The sequence below is a fragment of the Xenopus laevis genome, chromosome 1L, assembly GCF_017654675.1.
Source record: "Xenopus laevis strain J_2021 chromosome 1L, Xenopus_laevis_v10.1, whole genome shotgun sequence".
NCBI lineage: Eukaryota > Metazoa > Chordata > Amphibia > Anura > Pipidae > Xenopus > Xenopus laevis.
In genome coordinates this window covers 174,572,406-174,591,588 of record NC_054371.1, presented here as the reverse complement: position 1 = coordinate 174,591,588, position 19,183 = coordinate 174,572,406, and the positions used below count along the sequence as shown (strand labels likewise).

General features: G+C 36.5%; 1 protein-coding gene across 2 annotated transcripts in view; it reads left to right on the top strand.

Annotated features, from left to right (window-relative positions):
- dnah10.L (dynein axonemal heavy chain 10 L homeolog) overlaps positions 1 to 19,183 on the top strand; it is a 104,125-nt gene that overhangs the window by 57,557 nt on the left and 27,385 nt on the right. For both annotated transcript variants that reach the window (XM_041567376.1, XM_041567374.1), the window contains exons 43-61: positions 495 to 711; positions 1,281 to 1,400; positions 1,995 to 2,140; positions 3,271 to 3,423; positions 3,608 to 3,868; positions 4,697 to 4,869; positions 4,971 to 5,064; positions 5,692 to 5,859; positions 6,417 to 6,605; positions 6,686 to 6,857; positions 7,296 to 7,499; positions 8,183 to 8,263; positions 9,113 to 9,310; positions 9,600 to 9,761; positions 11,683 to 11,857; positions 13,817 to 13,998; positions 15,457 to 15,593; positions 16,476 to 16,693; positions 18,201 to 18,422. In XM_041567376.1, coding sequence (XP_041423310.1) covers positions 495 to 711; positions 1,281 to 1,400; positions 1,995 to 2,140; positions 3,271 to 3,423; positions 3,608 to 3,868; positions 4,697 to 4,869; positions 4,971 to 5,064; positions 5,692 to 5,859; positions 6,417 to 6,605; positions 6,686 to 6,857; positions 7,296 to 7,499; positions 8,183 to 8,263; positions 9,113 to 9,310; positions 9,600 to 9,761; positions 11,683 to 11,857; positions 13,817 to 13,998; positions 15,457 to 15,593; positions 16,476 to 16,693; positions 18,201 to 18,422 — 3,272 coding nt within the window. The remainder of the gene's footprint in view (positions 1 to 494; positions 712 to 1,280; positions 1,401 to 1,994; positions 2,141 to 3,270; positions 3,424 to 3,607; positions 3,869 to 4,696; positions 4,870 to 4,970; positions 5,065 to 5,691; positions 5,860 to 6,416; positions 6,606 to 6,685; positions 6,858 to 7,295; positions 7,500 to 8,182; positions 8,264 to 9,112; positions 9,311 to 9,599; positions 9,762 to 11,682; positions 11,858 to 13,816; positions 13,999 to 15,456; positions 15,594 to 16,475; positions 16,694 to 18,200; positions 18,423 to 19,183) is intronic.

Here is a 19,183-nt window from a genome sequence, read left to right as displayed (position 1 = left end):
AATAAAGCCTATTGGATATCAGGGAAGTTTCAGCCCTGCTTGTAGATTTCAAAATTCCATTGATTTACTGGACTAGCCCAATAGTGTTTATGTTTGCAGGTGCAGGCCCACATAGGTCCATTTCACACAGAATTTTTGCAGTATGTATTTTCATGACCATTTTAACGTCTCATTGGATGTCACAGTTCAGTGAACCTTAAAGGTTTTTAATTCTGGAAATGTAATCCAAGTAACTCCAAACCACAAAAAGATTTTGGTCATGGGGAAAAAAATAAAATAACTTCAATATGCATGTTATGAAACAAAGGCAAAGCTGAAAGAAAATAATGTAAATATGTAAGCGTCAAAAATGTACAATGTAACATTACAATAAACAAAATTAAGGTGGACAATATGGAGGGTTATAAACTGCCCTAAAATAAGTTCAATCTTAATGGCACTGTATGCTGAAACATTACAACTGAAGCAGTAGTAAATTTTACCTTCTTTTACAGGTGACACAGTTGTCTACTATGCTGGATGCATTAATTGAAAAAGAAGTTGATGACGCTGATGTTCTGGAATGCTACTTTATAGAAGCCATGTACTGGTCTTTGGGAGCCGCACTACTTGAAACCGGGAGACTTAAATTTGACGAGTATATTAAACGCTTGGCTTCCATGACAGCTGCTTACGATGAAAATAATTTGGCTGGACCTGGCGAACTTCCATGTAGGTATCTTTCTGAACTGATCTCACTTCAGTGTTCTCTCTTTTCTGATTTGCAAAACAATTCTAATTCCCAGACTTTTTTTCCAGGAGGTAATTTTTTTGTTATATCTGATATTATATGGGAATTATCGATGGTTTGCTGTCAGTGCTTCTGGTGTACCTATTGCTGCCACAGCGTAGTTTACTTTTTACATTTACCAAAGAGTTGTATTGGCTCTTGAAATATGTGCCACACACAAATACATCAGCAGCTAGTTTGGTTATGGTGCATGATGCTGGAGGATTTATAAATCCAATAGACAGTTTATAGGCAGTATGATAATACTAAAATTAATAAGTGTGCCCACATATATGTTTAAATTGAAGAAGTGATTAATGAAATTACTCAGCATTGGCATATCGTTATTCTGTGCAAACTTGCAGCTAAAATTATTTAATACTGCTTTGTAGTGACAAAAAATCAATGAAATGAGAATTAGCAGCAATACTGTAAATTATCTTATATTACATTATATATTCCTATAATGAAAAGTTCATGAAAAATTATGCATTTTCTTTACATGATGCAGACCAACAGCCTACCATTTTTGACTTTCATTTTGATGGAGAGAAAAAGAAGTGGATACCTTGGAGCAAACTGGTCCCCAAATATATCCATAAGCCTGAAGAGAAATTTATTGATATTTTGGGTAAGTTACAAATGGTATAACAATTGTACATGTAGTCTATATATACCATTAAAAATAAACAAGCACCTAAAAAGAGGAGTCCCCACGAAATTAGCAGTTTAGGCCAAAAGGGTTCAGGAAAGGTTAATGTGAAAAACTTCACAAATCTAGCTAGGACTGAACTCCTCTTTGGTGGGAGACCCCATTAAGGTCATAAAACTCTATCTATGATGGAATGTCTGATGCATGCTATGCCTTCTTTTCTTTGCTATAGTTGGATGTGTAACATGTAACAATGTATCTTCCCTTGTCTTGATTATATGTTGTAAATTGCTTGCTTTTATTCACTCAATAAACTACCCGAATTTAAAAAAAAAAAAGTAGTGTAAAACAAGCAAAAAAGGCTCATTTACTATAAGTGGGTACAATGGTAAGTGTAAAATCATTTGCCTGTTTGCGTGCACCTAAAGAGCAGGTTTGTTTGCATCTTCCAGACCCAACAAAGAATTCTAGTTATTAATAACTTGGATATGTAAGTTATGGTGCGGTCTGGAACTGCAATTTAAAAACATGTTCCTTTTATCGAGATAATTAGTTAAGCAATCTGATTTTCAGTTCCCACTGTGGACACTACCCGCACTACATGGCTTTTGGAGCAAATGGTGAAAATTAAAAGGCCGGTTGTTCTTGTTGGTGAATCTGGCACTTCTAAAACAGCAACAACACTGAATCTCCTGAGAAACCTAAACACTGATGCCACGGTTTGTAAATCTTTCATAGACTACTTAAATGTCTTTGTTTTAAATTGTATATGCTGTTGCTTATTTTTACATTATTCAAATTGCCAAAAGAAATTTCAGCTATAACTAATTGTGAGCCCATAGTGTGTGCAGTAATCTCCCAAAAATCTCCCAAAAATGCGTATCCACTGGAAATAACCAATATAGCTGGTGGTAATACCAATATATTGCAAAGTCACCTGGAGTTTCCTCCAGAGGCATCTTTCTCGACTTCGAGATATGTTAGTTTTACTGCCAGTGATTTCAGTTATTTCCAACAGAGATGCATTTTCATGAGATTTATCGCTCTCAGTCGTGCATAAATAATCATGGGCGACAAATCTCTGTGTCAGCCACTGCCCTTACAGAGCTTATTTGTTTTCTGGCAAATAGGCTGTGTTTTTTCTCCTCTTTTAGCTTGAATGGCTGCCCCCATGGCTACACATTAGTCTAATTACATAAACTATAGTTGTCTTTCTACAGCAAACACATAACTTTTACCAGTGCTTAGCAACAGTATATTTTAATTATTTTAAAACGCTTTCATTTTTTTGGTGTTACTGTTCCTTTAACTTCTTCATGGGCTGTGCCATGTTTACAAGCTCTATTGATTCCTAAGTATGCAGCCAAGCTGTATGTTAATTATATGTAAATTACATCTGCTCTGCTTCATTAGTTAATTGCACAACATATTTTTGGGGTGATTGCTTATTGATACATGGAAGCCAAGTAGCACCCGATGAAAATGACCACTTCTAGTGCTTTAGAACGGTGCTACCAATATTTCACCCCTGTTGTTAAACCACAATCTCCTGCTTTTCTTGACAACGAAAGGTTGTTGGTGGATGCTGGTAGGTGTCGTTGAACAATAGCTCAAAGACTACAATTATAGTGCTGATATAAACAGCAAAGAAAGTGCTAGAATGTAAAGTTTTTATTGTATCTACAAGTAGAGTCATCTGGATAGGAGCTGAACAGGAGTTCTAAACTACAGCGTACTAAAAAACGAATTGTTAACCCTTAATTCATATCTATTCAAACCACATAATTGAATAAATGTGCCTTCAGATTTCATCTAAAGCATACAGTGCTATTTTTTCATTTTATTTTAGATGCTTTTGATCATTAATTTCTCGTCTCGTACTACATCCATGGATATCCAAAGAAATCTAGAGGCAAATGTAGAGAAACGTACCAAGGATAATTATGGACCTCCAATGGGAAAACGTTTATTGGTTTTCATGGATGACATGAACATGCCAAAGGTTAGAGTATATTTAGAATTTAAACCTTTTCCTGTGCCATTAGACACGTTATGCATCATATTAGTTCCATGGTAGCAAAGTTCAATACTACCATGTAACACTTTGTGTACCATATATACTGTAATTGAGTTGATTTCATTTTGTAATCTTGTTTTCCTTATTTTTTTAACCTTTATTGGGTTAGGTGGATGAATATGGCACCCAGCAACCCATCGCTCTGTTGAAATTGTTACTTGAGAAGGGTGGCATGTATGATCGTGGCAAAGAACTGAACTGCAAGTATCTTCGTGACCTTGGATTCATAGCTGCAATGGGGAAAGCTGGTGGGGGCCGTAATGAAGTGGACACAAGATTTGTTTCTCTTTTCAGTGTATTTAATGTCCTCTTTCCTTCAGAAGAGTCACTGAGTCTGATTTATTCCTCCATTTTAAAAGGACATACGGCAGTAAGTTTAGAAACTATATATATATATATATATATATATATATATATATATATATATATATATATATATATATAATTTTATAATTAATAATATGTGGTCAAATTGTCTTTTATGCAAAGTGATACACATAAAATAATTTTTCCCCTTAATACATGACAGGAGCGTAAAATAAGATGCAGAAATAACTAGTATTACTAGTATTACATATACGGCATATTGTAATTGCTTAATATTGTAAATCAGTTCTGAATCACTTTAGCTAAATAGTGGGCCAACAAGCTGAAATACTATATGTTTGTGGTCTAAAGTATATCAAAATGCTGATGTCATACCCAGCATTCTATGGAATGGATAGTCAGGCAGAGAACCACAAAAATACACTGGAAGGTCACAGTGGTGTAAGTAGATGTTACAGGGCCCCACAACAAATTAATTTTAGGACCCCCAACATATCCAGAAGTTCTCCTGTTTTACCAAATATTTTGAAATTGCTCTTTATTTGGTCCTTATGGGGCCCCCTATATCTCATGGGCCTGCAGCCACCAGGTCTACTTCCTCTGTAGTTTTGCCCCTGGAGGGCCACATCTGGCCTTTGGGGCCCCAGTTGGACAGCCCTGTTCTAAATAATGCCACAATATACAGGGTATATTTATGCTTTAGACCTTTTTAAAAACCATTTACTGTTTTGATGATTCTTCCGCAAATTTCTAAGTATAGCCTACTATCTGTGGCTAGAAAAACCTCAGAGCCAGGAAAGTGAATGCATATTTTAAAATGACTCATTTGGATCTCTGAATTATTAATCAGTAGTAATTTTGTCTTTTACAGCTATTTAACGAGGAGGTGCAGGCAATCTGTGACAAGCTAACATTCTGTACCCTAGAGCTTTATAAAATGATTGTTCGTGATTTACCACCTACTCCCTCAAAGTTCCATTACATATTTAATCTTCGTGACCTATCACGTGTATACAATGGCCTGGTTCTTACTACTCCTGAAAGGTAATTAAGTGTTGTTTCATACACTCCCTGACAAATACAGTTTGCTCTATAGCCATATAAGTTTCATGAGATTCTTCTAATGGTTAGACCTTTGATTCCAGATTTCAGACAATGGCACAGATGGTGCGAGTATGGAGGAATGAGAGCCTAAGAGTCTTCCACGACAGACTTGTCAATGAAGATGATAAGCTTGTGGTAAGTGAGGTTTAATAAGTCAGCAACTTATTAACTAATGGATATGAAGTGATGCCCATTCACTCCTTAGAAAGAACTCTCATAGAAATGGTTTCAGGGGGTTATACAGTATGGGAAATCTATAACAAAGAAATGTATGAGGAGTAAAAGAGAAGTCAGTCATAAACAGTAAGTACAGGCTGAGCTGGAGGCAGGCAAAGAGTCACAACAAAGCAACCCATTTAAGGTCAGAGGTTGGTAAAGAACCTCAAAATCATTCAGGTAGGTTCAGTAAAGCATGACAAGACAATCAAACTTGGAATACTTATCTTAAGTCCAACAAGATATCCTCATAAATGGTCTTTTGTTTGGACATCCTAAAATACACCTTTAAATGTCTGTGCATACAACCAATGTATGTGCATGTATTGTTCCCATGAAAGTGACCATACAGTATTTGCCCAAATTATACCCATGGGAGAATAAAAGTTTTGTTGTGTTAACTCTACTGACCATATTGATGTCCTGACTGCTTGGCACCACCACACGTGGATCAAGTGTACAGGGACTTGCACTCTACTACTAGTATTGTAGTTGATCAAATGAAATATTTAAAACATACATTTTAAATTTTGCTCTAATATAAAGGTACAAGGCCACATAAAGCATTTGATTGAAGAACACTTCCAAGCTTCCCTGGAACACGCCACGAGAGACCCAATTCTATTTGGTGACTATAGAACAGCAATGCATGAAGGAGAGCCTCGAGTATATGAAGACATTCAGGACTATGAAGCTGCTAAAGCTCTATTTCAGGTGATTAACATGTCTCATTATAAGGAATCTGATATATCATGGATGTTCCCGTGTTTTCTTTAGTGCTTACATTCCCAGTACAGGTATGAGATCTATTATCTAGAAACCTGTGATCCAGAAATCTCAGAATTACGGGAATTTCAACGAAACAGCAGCTTTTACTTGATCCCAACTAAGATAAATTCATCACTATTAGAGGCAAAACAATCCTATTGGATTTATTTAATATCTAAAAAAATTTTCAAGAAGGCTTTAGGTATGGAAATCGAAATTACCCAAAGATCCCTCATCCGAAAAACCTCAGGTCTCGAACATTCTGGATGACAGGTCCCATACCTGTATATGAATTTGTCTTTATCTGATCAGGAAGGATGATTAGGGCATTTGTCCTGGATGCCCAGCCTCAAATTTCATGTTCATTTGTGTAACTGAAATATTTTGCAATTACAGTATGTCACAGCTGTCTTGATCAAGCCTTCCATTCTTTAAATATAACCCTGATCTTTATCTTTTTCTACAGTTATGCCTATATTTACCTTCTTGAATTATATCTTTAGGAAATCCTTGAGGAGTACAATGAAAGTAAAACCAAAATGAACCTTGTTCTCTTTGATGATGCACTTGAGCATGTAACACGTATCCACCGTATTATCAGGATGGACCGGGGGCACGCACTGCTGGTTGGCGTTGGGGGTTCAGGAAAGCAGTCTCTTGCTAGACTGGCTGCATTTGCTGCAGGATATGAGGTTAGTGCTACTGAAGCTTTCTAAAGTGTATATATCAGTAAGATTATAACACTGTTAACAACATTGCTATTATCCACTAGGTTTTTGAAATTGTTCTTAGTCGAGGCTATGGGGAGAACAGTTTCCGTGAAGATCTGAGGAATCTTTACATAAAACTCGGATTGGAAAATAAAAAGATGATTTTCCTGTTCACAGATGCTCATGTGGCTGAAGAAGGATTTCTGGAACTTATCAACAATATGCTAACCTCAGGTGAAGCAGACTGCAGTTGTTACCTGGAATATAAACTGCATGTTTTCATAAAAACCTGCTTAATGCATATTGCATAACTATACCTCTATTCTTGGCAAACCTTGAAAAGATTTAAAATGAGAATGACATTTGCATACAGGAGTGCAGTGATTCAGTGTTATTTAAGAAATTGTGCATATTCTGTAATACATTGTAGGGATCCTTCTCACCTGTACAGTAAAACATCATATGCAGACCAAAAATATCAAGGTTTTTAAAAAAGAAAAACAAAAAACATTTCTTCATATTTCTGTGTTCCTTATTTTACAGATGACTTCTTAAAGGTTGTTATTGCTACCACAATACACAAAATGAATGTCATGTAGCTGTACTTATGACACAAACTAAGTGGCCATATCCAAAGTAAAATTTAAGTTTTGAGATTTCTTTCTGTTTCAGGAATGGTGCCAGCTCTTTTCCCAGATGATGAAAAGGAATCCGTTCTTAGCCAGATTAGGGATGAGGCTACTAAACATGGTGTGGGTCCTGCCAAAGAAAGCATTTGGCAGTTCTTTGTAAACAAAAGTGCAAACAATCTTCACATTGTGCTTGGAATGTCCCCAGTTGGTGATACTTTGAGGACAAGATGCAGAAATTTTCCTGGTAAGATTTTCATGTTAAAATAGCAATGTAAGGCATTTAACCCTGGCTATGTAAAATCTTTGATCTGTGCTCTTACTACTAAAACTCCTTTTACAGCTATTTTACTTGTATTGCCTTCTCTTACAAGTATTAGCAAAGGATGCTGTTTGTGATGGTAAAGGATATGAAGGCTATCCATAGCCATGCTACTATGGATACATGGGATGCTAGAATTTTTGTAAAGATTTAGATTTAATTACATTCTTATTGTATGGCTGACCTTTTGATTTTAAGGCCAATTACATGGAACTTCCCAATTGCAATTTAACTCTGAAGCCTGATAAGGGTTATCACTGTACTGGAAAAGAGGTCAGACTGGAGCTCCAAAGTGGGGTGCAAAGAAGTAAAATATTCTTCCTTGAGGGATTTCCTACACTTCGAAAGACCATGAGGCTTGGGTGAGGGGTTGGTACAGTTGTCTGTGTCCCTGTAATAGTACCAGAGCAAAACTGCAGCTCTAGATCTCCTGGGTAGTACAGATGCAGAGTGGCCAGAACTGTGAGTGCATAATTCATATGTCTCTCTTATTCGACTTTGTTTTCCCAGAACTGCAATGCCGTTACTTGATATCTGTGCATTAATTATAGATAACACAAAAAAAAATTGCAACCTCAGGGCTGATGCAAACTTTCTGTTTGTTCAAGGTTTGGTAAATAATACTGGAATAGACTGGTTTCTGCCTTGGCCTCCCCAAGCTTTATATGCAGTTGCCAAATCATTTTTGGGTAAGTACAATCTATTGCAAAATTTTTCCTGTTGTAGGCTTAAAAATTATTTATAAAAAATACTGTTGCAGTTCCCAAACATACACATTTTACAGTAGTCATAAATAAAAAAAAATCTACTATTCACATGTTGGTGGTTGGAGTTAAACTTGGGCTTGTGTCACAGAACCAGCAAATTATCGCTATGTAATAAAATGGAATTATAATGACAAGAGGAAAGCATGCTTCTTCCTATGCAGTGAGACTTATGGTATTAGGGGTTCCTAACGCAGGTTGTAGTTTTTTCATATTCTATCCATATTTGTAGTCAAGTTAGACAAGGTTTGATTCAATTGTGGAAAAAAACACTGTGGTTTATTACATGACCAATTCTGAAATTTTGATATATGATTTTGTCATGAGTTCTTCTTTAAAAAATAAAGAAACAATAAAGTACATGTATGGGATCCATTATCTGGAAACCTGTTATCCGCAAAGCTCCGAATTACGGAAAGGCCGTCTTCCATAGACTCCATTATAATAAAATAATTAAAAATTTTCAACATTATTTCCTTTTTCTCTGTAGTAATAAAACATTACCTTGTACTTGATTCAAATCCAGAAAGAATTAATCATTATTGGAAGCAATACCAGTTTATTGGGTTTATTTAAGTTTTACATGATTTTCTAGTAGACTTAAGGTATGAAGATCCAAATTACGGAAATATCCATTATCTGGAAAACCCCATATCCCAAGCCTTCTGGATAACATGCCCCATACCTGTATAAGAAGATGTCTACAGACATTTTGTGTGATTATTATGAAATCAGTTTTATGCCTAATGCATCTTTAAAATGTGCATGTTTTAGGAGACAATCAACTGATTCCATCACAACATTCAGAACCTGTGATTGGCCATGTTGTTATGGTGCACGACTCTGTTGGCAAATTCAGCAAAAAGTTTCAGCAGAAACTGAGGCGCAGCAATTATGTCACTCCGAAGAATTACCTCGACTTTATCAACACCTACTCAAGGCTATTAGAAGAGAAGAACCAATATAACTTGGGTATGATACAAATATTCCTCAGAAGTGAAGGGAATGAAGATCATTTAGTAAAGGGCCAAATAAATCTGGAACTGTTGATGGTATCCGTAGTAGATTTTTTTGGGGGCTGTACTGTTTTAAAAACAAAAAATAGTACTTTGGTAAAGCATTTTACTTATGTCAGGAGTGATCTACCTAAACATTTGAAGCAAAGTCAGGAAATACATTTACCATAATCAGTTTAACTATTCTATTTGTGGTAAAGGATTAAGGTGCACATATTAAATTTACAATTTCTCTGTTATAATAGCACAGTGTAAGCGTCTGGAAGGGGGTCTGGACAAGCTGAAAGAAGCCACTGTTCAGTTGGCCGAATTGAACCTAAAGTTGGCAGAGCAGAAAGTGGTCTTAGCTGAGAAATCCTCAGCATGTGAAGCTCTTTTGGACGAGATCTCAACAAATACAACTATAGGTTAGTAGATGTGATTAGTATATTGTTCTATTGCCATATAGAGTAAACTGTGTTAACTGTATTTGTAGTGTTATACGTGTTATATTTTGATGGGATAATGTTCTGCACTGAGATAGGGATTACAGGAATAAATTTGCAACTGTGTGAAGCATGCAACTAAGAAGCCAGGGAAATAAGAGGAAGATTTAGAACCAGTCATTAATATTTCCCAAACCAGTGCTGAAGATTTTACTTCTCAGCCAAGTAAGTAATGCATTTTATCAGGCTCACAGATGGATGTGTGCACAAGTGGAAATTACTTTTTCTTATTTATGGAGGTATAATGCAAATAAATAAAGATACTAAATGCTGTATGTTTTTATTGATATCTCCAGTGAAGATCAAAGTGTTCTGTTGACCAATCAAATATTCATGCATTATAAATAATAAGGGAAATGCAAACAGAATGTTTCCTTTAAGTAAAGCTGGCCATAGACGCAAAGATCCGATCGGACTTTCCCATCTCCTGACCTGCCACTAACCATTCTGATCAAATAAAGTACAAAAGAACAGATCAGCCGATGTTCTGCCCCTGACAGCAATCGTACAAAAATTATGAGTAAAGATGAATGGATTCCACAAGTTCAATCACGGTGCTTACGTCCAAAAAAGCAAATAATGCAAGAATGAGGGTTGTGATGAACTTCAATCAAACGCAGTAAATTGCTGCAAAATTGGTTGTGCTTTATTTCACACTACATGTTTCAAGACTAGCTCTTTAGAGCTAGTCTCGAAACATGTAGTGTGAAATAAAGCACAACCAATTTTGCAGCAATTTACTGCGTTTGATTAAAGTTCATCACAACCCTCATTCTTGGGTACAAAAATTATGTCCGTCCAAAGCTAGTGACAGTCTCCCTCTGAAAATCGTAAGATCGGCAATACATGCAGAGATATTATCTGCAGCCGACAGAAATCTTTTAACCTGTCCGATCGACCAAACGAAAAATGTCAGGACTCTCCACACACGGTCCGAAAATCGTATGAATCCTCGATTCGTACGATCAGATCTTTGCGTCTATGGCCAGCTTAAGATGTACATGTTGCTGTTGGTCAACTACAACAACCAGAATCCCACTACAGACAAAGTTGATATAATTAGGGCTAGAGTACTATGGATTCCTGCTTTAGGATATTACAGGCAGAAGATACAATTTTTTTTAAATTGCACCAGTGTAGATACCCATAGCAACCAAGCAGCGAATAGTTTTGACTGGAGTAATTTAAAGAACAAACAAAAAAGATCTTATTGGTTGATATGGATAACTAAATATTTGAGCTGTACAAATGGCTTCCTTGCGTTGTTAAATAGCAATAGAAAGTCACACAAAATGCTGTATAGGCTCCCTCTAAATATCTTTTTGCCTACTACATAAAAGCACTTCAGGTAAGTTCTCCAGCCTGTGAAGGGCTCACAGCCTCACAGTTAGGGGATTGGGGGGCACCAACATGTCTCCCCCGCCACTCATGAATGCAGCACGCAGGCAGCACTGTGCTCTGGAGTGCAGGAAACGGCACCCATGGGACCTGCACCTGTTTTCTGCCATTTGAACCCTGTCTCACCATCTTTAAATGTGCCCCCTGCAGTATGCTCTATTTGGTATTTAAATATAAGGAAACATCATCAGGTAGCAATATATGATGTGATGACATTTGTTTTGTAGTCTACATTCTTTACCAGTTTATTTAGCTATTGGGGATTAAAATCCCATATTTCTGAGCATTTCTAATTAACAAAATTTGACCCACTTTGTAGGTTTTACATTTTTTAACATCAAAATGTAAACATGTTAGGTTAGGCTCGAATCGAATCCTGGCCTGTTACTTTGATTTACAACCCTTTTCGTTGTTTTGTATATAAAATATGCCACTTCTATTGCAGCTGAGGAAAAAAGGAAGCTTGCTGAGGAGAAAGCTGCTGAGATAGAAGAACAAAATAAAGTCATTGCAGTAGAGAAGCAAGATGCAGAGAGTGCCTTGGCAGAAGCTCTGCCCATATTAGAAGCAGCCAAACTTGAACTACAGAAGCTGGACAAGTCAGATGTGACAGAGATTAGGTAACAATCAGTGCCAGTGGTTGCCTTTAAAAGATGTATCAAACCCCTAGTTTTGCTGTTAGAACTTACACATTAGGGTTCCATCTTCATTCAATTTTTATGTTAACAGTCCACTTTATAACAAGCTTCTTATATCAAAAGGGTTGTTCACCCTCCAAACACAGTTCGTTTGTTTTCAGATTGTTATTTTTTAATGTTTTTCCAAAATTGAAGTTAAAAGTTTATTGTTCTTGTCTCTGGTGTTTCAGTCTGGCAGCTGGAAAAAATGCTGGAAGGGGAGCAACCACTTTAAAAGAATTGTTCAGTGTAAAAATAAAAACTGGGTAAATCGATAGGCTGTGAAAAATAAAAAATGTTTCTAATATAGTTAGTTAGCCAAAAATGTAATGTATAAAGGCTGGAGTGATTTGATGTATAACATGTCAGTCAGAACACTACTTTCCAGCTCTCTTGGTTTACACTGACTGGTTACCAGAGACTTGAGGGGGGCCACATGGGTCATATCTGTTGCTTTTGAATTTGAGCTGAATGCTGAGGATCAATTACAAACTCACTGAACAGAAATGTACCATGTGGCCCCCCTTCAAGTCGCTGACTAACTTAGAGTTATAGAGCTGAAAAGCTGGAAGTTGGATTCTGGCTATTATGTCAGACATCCAGTCACTCCAGCCTTTATATATTACATTTTTGGCTAACTAACTATATTAGAAACATTTTTTATTTTGCACAGCCTATCTATTTACCCAGTTTTTATTTTCACACTGAACTATTCATTTAAAGCTTAACAAAGGCTGCAGGGGGGGGGGGGGCGGCAGCAGCTGCTGCTGCCTTGGTGCGGTGGAGGGGCCAGGATCGCCCCTGAATATATAATTTTTATACCAAGGCCTTCTCGGGGATTGCTGATTTGTTCTAAGCAGCTTATATGTTCCTTGCATTCATTTTGAAGTTTTTTCCTTTTTAGTGCAAGACATAACAGATAACTTGTGTTGAAAGTGGAATATTCTGTCCCTTATAGGACATCATGCTCCATGCAGTTCTGGAAACGTGGAGGAATGTGTGATAACTAGGGATGCACTGAATCCTCTATTTTAGGATTCAGCCGAATCCCGAATCCTTGGTGAAAGATTTATCCGAATTCCAAACCCTAATTAACATATGGAAATTAGGGCTAGGAAGGGTGAAAGAGAACTGTGCAGTATGTGGTTAAAACATTTTTTAACTTCCTTGTTTGTGTTTGGAAAAGTCACGTCATTTTAAGGATTCATCTCAGCCAAGGCACTAGGATCTGCCCGAATCTTGCTAAAAACGGCCAAATCACAAACAGAATCCTGGATTTGTGCATCCCTAGTGATAACCCAAGTTGGACTTTCCCCCTAGACCTTCAACTTTGATTTCTTCTTTTTCATGGCTTTATGCTTAGGTTTAATGTTCCTTAAACTTTTAAATGTGATGTTTCTCCTCGTGTAATTGCTATTTATTGAATCCATAAGGAGTAAATCCTTCCTCCTACTTTTATGCTTTGCAAAGGAAGATGTAAGTACGTTATTTGGCCTATGGAAATTGGAATCTGTTTGATTTGCGGTGTAGTACATGAGTGTATTTACAAACATTATGTAAGGGATTGCAAGAGTTTTATGGATCATATGCATCAGCATGGTCAGCATGAGCATTCAGAGAACAAGTGAACATAACTTGCTAATGTAGTTTTAGAGGGAAATTGCTATTATTTTACACACAGTGCTTGATGTGTGCATCTGTTACTTTCTGCATTTGCTCTATATATTCTGCATTACTCATCGGTATGTTGTGAAACTTTGGGATTGTAGGATAATTTAGCATGACTGGAATGATTTATTATAATATTACTGGTGCATGTGCTTGATTTGTTTGCTGTGATACAATGTCATATTAAATCATAACTTGTTCCCTTAAAGAGTCGAGCATATTTGTTTTTTCTAGGTCCTTTGCCAAACCCCCACGGGCAGTTCAAGTCGTTTGTGAGTGCATCCTAGTAATGAGAGGTTACAAGGAGATAAGCTGGAAGAGTGCAAAGGGAATGATGTCTGATCCCAGCTTCCTGAAATCTCTCATGGAAATAGACTTTGACGCAATAACCCAGCATCAAGTAAAAGCTGTCAGAGGTAACATATCTGATATATATAACATTACCTTTGTTATTAAAGGATAATATATTGATTAGTAAGCCACAGCTAAATCATTCATTTTGAATGAGAAGTGATTTTTATTCTGACATTATTTTCAGACAGATTGTTAAGGACTTTGAACTAATTCAGTTCTATTTTTGGCCTTTACATCTTTCAAAAGTCATTGAAGACAGCATCGATTGCTTTATAACTTTGGGCTAGATGCAGAGCAGCTCCTCTTTATTTTGGTGTAAGGCAGATATTTTCCATAGTCTTGAAAAGAACAGTACAGTACTCTGTTTCTTGTGCTGCAGACAAAACAATGATGACTGTAGGGTTATTAATGAAACATCTTCCAGAAATTACAGGCCTGCGGCTGAAATCCGTAGTTTTCTTGCTTCAATTCGTTTTACCCCTCCCACCATTCTACTTAATCTAAGTTTGGCTTGTTCATTCTGTGGTGGTGTCAATGGAAGGGAGAGGAACAATTGGTCTTTCAAGCATACAGAATACTTGATACTTCTGCAATCCTGTGCGATTATTGCTCCGTTGTAAAGAGTCACTATATCATTTTATGGCAGGAAACTGGTAACATGAATAACAGGAAATTTACTTACAATACAAACAGAAAATATCTGCGTATCATTATTTGCAGTACTAATGATCAGTGCTCATGTAGTGTTTTTAGTTAGGATTAAAGCAATCATTCTACTCATATTTATTAGGTTAATATTTGTGTTGCTGTATTGCCATGGAGACTGAGCCATTCTCCAAAAAGCAACATAGTGCAGCACCCTATATACAGTAGTATTGTTTACATGGCAATGGAGGGGGCAAAGGAAGAATTTTAATATGATACTGAGCCATTCCACTAAAAACCTGAAATGTGCCAGCATCAACACACACACACACACACACACTCCAGAATAAGCATGCATATACCTTTTGTACTTTTGCAAGATGATATACAGAATATATAATAAATCTATATTTTTTCTTGAAAGCATACACAAACATCTTGTCATTCATAAATATATATTTTATATACGTACAGAGATGCTCCCTGTTGTTCCCTTCAGTTGACTGAAAGGTGGGAAGTATGAGCCCCTTAGAACTAAGTTAAAAGTATAAATATCAAAAAGCACCCTGAATTATCCCACAAGTATTTCTAGTAGCATTTTTGCTGGTATTTGAAGCTCTGCAGCAGTTGCAACGTTGAAGGCTTCTTAGGTTATATTTGTAGAAATTATTACAGAGTTACCTGGAGTATGATCATATTGGCAGTGTAGTGGGAATGGGTATATATAAACATTCAAAAATAACTTAAATTATAAAAAAAGATTTTATTGCTCTGAAATGGAATTTCCTTTTATTAAGATTCAATGCATTAAAGGCACTATGATATTAGTATTTCTCAATTAAACCTTTTCATGTTGTTATTTAAAATTTCTCTAGGTTTCTTGAAGACTCTAAATACAACATTTGAAGAGATGGAGGCAATCAGTAAGGCAGGTTTAGGCATGCTAAAGTTTGTGGAAGCTGTAATGGGTTACTGTGATGTGGCAAAGGAAATCAAACCAAAAAGAGAAAAGGTATGGCTGAAAAATGATATAACTAAATTATTAACACTGGTTAATTGACAGATTAAAGATCTGACTTCTGCTGGCATAGCAGTATGGCTTCTGCATTTGTTCTGTTGGTTTGGAATCTGGTTATATGTGCATATGAAAATATGATTGCTAATATAGTCTCTCTACCTGTACTGCTGACATCAAGGGGCAGATTTATCAAAATGTGAGATTAGAGCTCACCGCAAAAAAAACCTCATTCCTATGGGATTTTTAGGATTGTATATATCAATGGGTGAAAGTTAGAGTTCACCAATTGATAAATATACTTTTAAAAATCCCATAGGAATAAATACAAAGTGTCTGAGATTTTTGCAGTAAACTCTAATCTCACATATTGATAAATCTGCCCCCAAATATCGACTGTTACAATTCTAGCTCTGGCAATAAACAAATAAGTATATTCTTTAATTTGTTTGAATATTTGCAGCCTAGACTTTGTGTTACACAATGCAGTTGCTATGTAAGCCAGGGTGGTGGATGCTTGGCACTTGTTGGACAAATGTTTTACCAATTTTACACTGCAGCCTTTAAGGGTGCAATCATGTGGCCCTGCTCCAGGACATTTAAGCTGCATTCTTACCTGTTTGACATTATTATAACTCAGGAAGCATTGTCATATGGGGAAGGGCAAGTGTGCTATTTAGTGACCTGCTTCCCTAACTTTATCCACATTTTACTGCTTCATTATTTGCTAGCTTTTATGTACATATGTATCTTCATTGAGTACATTCTTCAAAAGACCGTTATTAAGTATGACTATAACCACGTGCTCTATAACATTTTGAGAATATCTTTTTTTTCTAATCAGACAGTGAATATTAATTACGCATTAATGTAATTTAGGTGGCAAAACTTGAACGCAACTATTACATGAGCAAACGTGACTTGGAAAAGATACAGGCTGAACTTTCCACGATTCAAAACGAACTCAAAGCACTGGGAGAGAAGTATGAGGCTGCAATAACAGAAAAGCAGAAACTGCAAGAAGAAGCAGAAGTTATGGAGAGGCGACTGATTGCAGCTGATAAGCTCATCTCTGGTTTAGGATCTGAGAATAAAAGGTACGTTTGAAATATACACCTTAATAATTCATGGTGAACAATGTACCCTGTCATTTCTTTTTGGCTGGGTGGGCAAAACTATTTCCGTGCACTCTTTTTAAAACTTTGTGTGCACAGAAATGGAAAAAAATAGGAATAGCCAAGCTGTATACCACCAGTTGTTCAGCAGTTATCGGTTAAATTAATTTAAGTATATATTTACAGACCTTAATTCCCAAATTCATATTAAGTACATCTGGTGCATGAAATAGAGCCAATCGAGTGCTTTGATATGGTGTTGCTTGGTACAGTTAATTCAGCTGCATATGCCATAAAAGTTTGTCCATTCACTGAATGATAGCCCAAGTGCTACTGATGAGCAGTTAGTACTCATTAGCACATATCATATCAAGGCAAATATATGTATATATTCCCTTAAAACTCAACTCGTCTACCAGCTCCCCTTGAAAAGTCTTTAATTCCCATATTGAACACTAGTGCCTTCTGACATCAGATCTTGCTGTTCTTAACGTATTAAAATAATAAGTCTTCATGAACCGCAGCCTGGCTAATCCTTCAACATAAACTTGTCCATACAATTACATATGTTTTCACCCGTTGTCTCACTTACCCGTGGTTCCATTGGGGTGTGAGCCCTTGCAGGCATTGCCCTCAGTACCTCACTGTTGATCTTTCTGTTGGTTGATTTTTATGTATGTTTATCTACAGTGATGTATATTATGCTATTTCTATGTATGTATATATGTATAACTTAACTTGTAAAGCGCTGTTAAGGAGCCGCAGCGCTGTACAGTGGATAAATCAATAATATGGGGACTAATGTACCCCATGTTGTATGAAGTCTGAAGGCAATCTGCTTTTATACAGGTCATGGAACTCTTAGGGGCACATTTACAAAGCTCGAGTGAAGGATTCGAATTAAAAAAACTTCGAATTTCAAAGTGTTTTTTGGGCTACTTTGACCATCGAATGGGCTACTTCGACCTTCGACTACTACTTCGACTTCGAATCGAACGATTCGAAATAAAAATCGTTCGACTATTCGACCATTCGATAGTCGAAGTACTGTCTCTTTAAGAAAAACTTCGACCCCCTACTTCGGCAGCTAAAAGCTACCGAAGTCAATGTTAGCCTATGGGGAAGGTCCCCATAGGCTTGCCTGAGATTTTTTGATCGAAGGATATTCCTTCGATCGTTGTATTAAAATCCTTCGAATCGTTCGATTCGAAGGATTTAATCGTTCGATCGAACGAATAATCCTTCGATCGTTCGATCGCAGGATTTGCGCTAAATCGTTCGACTTCGATATTCGAAGTCGAACGATTTTAGTTCCTAGTCGAATATCGAGGGTTAATTAACCCTCGATATTCGACCCTTCATACATCTGCCCCTTAATGTGACTTATAATATATTATGATAGGGAACGTCATTTGTTATAACACACAAATTATTCTAAAAATGTAAAATATGTAGATTAAAAAAAATATTTTTGTGATTGTTTACTTAGATGGACAGATGATTTAGAGGAGTTAAAGGTCCGTCGTGTGAAGTTACTTGGAGATTGTTTGCTTTGCTCTGCATTCTTGAGCTATGAAGGAGCCTTCAACTGGGACTTTCGCAAAGAGATGGTGTATACGGATTGGCAGCAGGATATACTAGCTCGTGAGATCCCTCTAAGCCAGCCCTTTAGGGTTGAAAGTCTCTTAACTGATGATGTTGAAATTAGCAGGTAAGCTGTTTTTTTACCTCCAACGTTCTACATTCTAGTAAATGTGTAGAAGTCAGCACAAAGAATTCGAGAGTGTTTTAATACTCTTTAATACATTTTAATACAACAATATTTAACAAGACTGATCTCACAATCCACATTTATCTGAAACTAAAAAGAGTTTAGAAAAATAAGTCACACACACTTTCATTTCAATGTTTCTTTTTAGCTTCAGATAAATGTGGGTTGTGAGATCAGTCTTGTTAAATATTGTTGCATTAAAATGTATTAATCTTTGAGCCACAACAGTGCCTTTGTCAGCAACCATCTTGAAAATGTTTGTATTATGGAGTCCTTGATACCGAGAAGGCATAGTTTGGAATATGGGGATAGGTGTAGATCTTTTACTGAGTCCAAATGAGATAAAAATTATTAAAACTATTACACAAATGGCTTAGGAGATGACCATAGTGTACTGTATGCAGTAGCGTATCTTGTTCCACTGAACTATGCAGGCAGGCTGGAGAAGTATCTTGAGTGATGTAGAAAATTTTCTATGCCTATAGTTTCATGTGGGAGGAAACTAAATAAACCCACTGATCATCAGTTAAAGTAATTGAAAAATATATATATATATATATAGAGAGAGAGAGAGAGAGAGAGAGAGAGAGAGAGAGATTTATGTATTAGTAAAATAAATATTACAATCATCTTATCAGAACTTCAAGTCTATCTCTCCCTGTTCGCTACAGTAACCACAGTGAACCACCCTCCAAGGGTGG